This window comes from Austrofundulus limnaeus, unplaced genomic scaffold, assembly GCF_001266775.1.
Source record: "Austrofundulus limnaeus strain Quisiro unplaced genomic scaffold, Austrofundulus_limnaeus-1.0 Scaffold706, whole genome shotgun sequence".
Lineage (NCBI taxonomy): Eukaryota > Metazoa > Chordata > Actinopteri > Cyprinodontiformes > Rivulidae > Austrofundulus > Austrofundulus limnaeus.
In genome coordinates, this window is record NW_013953108.1 from 80846 (window position 1) to 82799 (window position 1954).

Below are 1954 nucleotides of genomic sequence, written 5' to 3' on the forward strand. Positions count from 1 at the left end.
ATCAACTACTGATCGATTTTGAAAATAATCGATGACTAATTTAATAATCGATTAATCGTTTTCTTTTTTTTTTTGTTCTTTGTTTTTCTCTCCAAACTGCTTTGACACCTTCCACTGCCACATCTGCCTTTCTGTCCTTGACACACATGCACAGTAGTGGTAACTGGGGTAGGCCGTGGACGTCACAAGACATTATACAGACAGGCTCTGGTATCATGGCTACCTGACCACGGAGCTCAAAGTGTGGGATCATTTTAAGAAAATGAAAGAGAAACCTGTGTAATATCTGCAGAGCAGAACTTTTCCACAGCAATTATTTTTAGTTAGCATATAGCTAAAATCTAACGATAGTTATTTAATAGCAGCTGCATTCTGGCGCGATAAGCTCTGTTTTATATTCAATTAACGAATGATCTGATTAGTCGACTAATCGAATGAATAAATAATCGGTGATTAATCGATTATTAAACTAATCATTTGTGGCAGCCCTAATAAAAACCTGTAATTAGTTTGACACTGCATATGATGAGTGGAATAAGTATTTTTACTACAAATGTAAGAGGTGTACTATGGTGTAAGGACTGTGTTTAACCATTTCATTGTGTTAGTGCAGTGTTTTGTTCTTTTGAGCAGTGTTTCTGTGGCTCAGCAGCACCTTCATGAGTCTGTAGTTATGTCTTCTGTCAGCTCATAGCCATGGTTTCACCCACCATCTCAKTGTCTTCTTGCTCTCCAGTTGTTTCTAGCAGATCTCAGTCTGGGTCTTTGTATGTAAACCTCTGACTACTGTAGGTTCCAGGAATAAATCATGAACTGTACACAAACYTACATCACAACATTGGAGTTTGGATGACCGCAGATTAACAATCTGATGTTCTTCTGCTGAGGTGCTTTTATTTTAGAGTGAATTTGTTTTCATGAGGAATATTTTCTTATCTCCAGAAACGAGTTTATTTTTAGTTTAATGTCATGGGTCAGTGCAGCAGTTTCACTGAACTCGACTAAACATAGCAGAAGAAAAACAAAGCAATGGTTTCTGTTTTTCATTCCCACTGTTAACCCCTTCAACCATAACATTTATCTGACTGTATGTACATGCATGCCTTTGTGTGTGTGTTTGTGTGTGTGTCGCGTAACTCTCAGGAACGAGCYGCCAAATGGAGAACATCAGACGGTTTGATGGACGGCCTCACCACCAATGGGGTGCTGGTGATGCACCCAGCAGGAGAGTTTGTTTCTGAAACAGCTCCTGGGGTCTGGAGGGAGATCTCAGTCTGTGGGAATGTCTTTGCCCTGAGAGAGACCCGCTCCGCCCAGCAGAGGGGTAAACTGGTAAGATGAACTGGGCTGACAGGAGCCCTTTGTTTGCTTAGACAGACAACACAAGACAAATGACATCAACTCACAGTTTTTATCATTTGGTACATTTCTCAGAACAATTGAAATTCTCAAAACTACCTGTTCAATTGTCACATCATCGAGCCACTTGTGCACATCAAAATAGTTCATCATTCCTTGGAACAAGTTGCAAATGCTTTGGTACTTCCATGCAAATGATTCTGTACAGTTCTCTGCTGTTTCCTACATTATCAGTTGCTTTTGTCAGGTAGACCAAAATATGTGTCTCAGTTTAATAATCTCAGCCTGCACCGCAAAGCATTATAATAACTATTAGATTAACAGCAAGCACAACTGGATCTGTGTCACAAATTATCTGTAAAATTTTTACAATAAATTAATAATTGTTAATTTCATTCAACAAGCGTGTAAAACAGCTAGATTTATACAAGTAAATATAAAATTTATAAATAATGATTTCAACTAGATCTGTATCAGATCAGTAACTTAACTCAGTCAGTAACTTATGGTGCGTTCACACCAAACGCGATTTCAGCGTCAGGAGCAGCAGGTTTACATGCAAAGTCTATGGTGGAGGCGCTTCAAGCAACGTCGG

At 39.1% G+C, this 1954-nt stretch overlaps 1 protein-coding gene across 1 annotated transcript in view; it reads left to right on the plus strand.

The window, feature by feature from the left end:
• Positions 1-1954, plus strand: part of peli3 (pellino E3 ubiquitin protein ligase family member 3) — a gene marked incomplete at its 5' end in the record, with an annotated part of 39218 nt that overhangs the window by 28882 nt on the left and 8382 nt on the right. Inside the window, 1 exon segment of the mRNA XM_014027982.1 lies at positions 1144-1332. Within this exon segment, the coding sequence (XP_013883436.1) occupies positions 1144-1332 (189 nt within the window).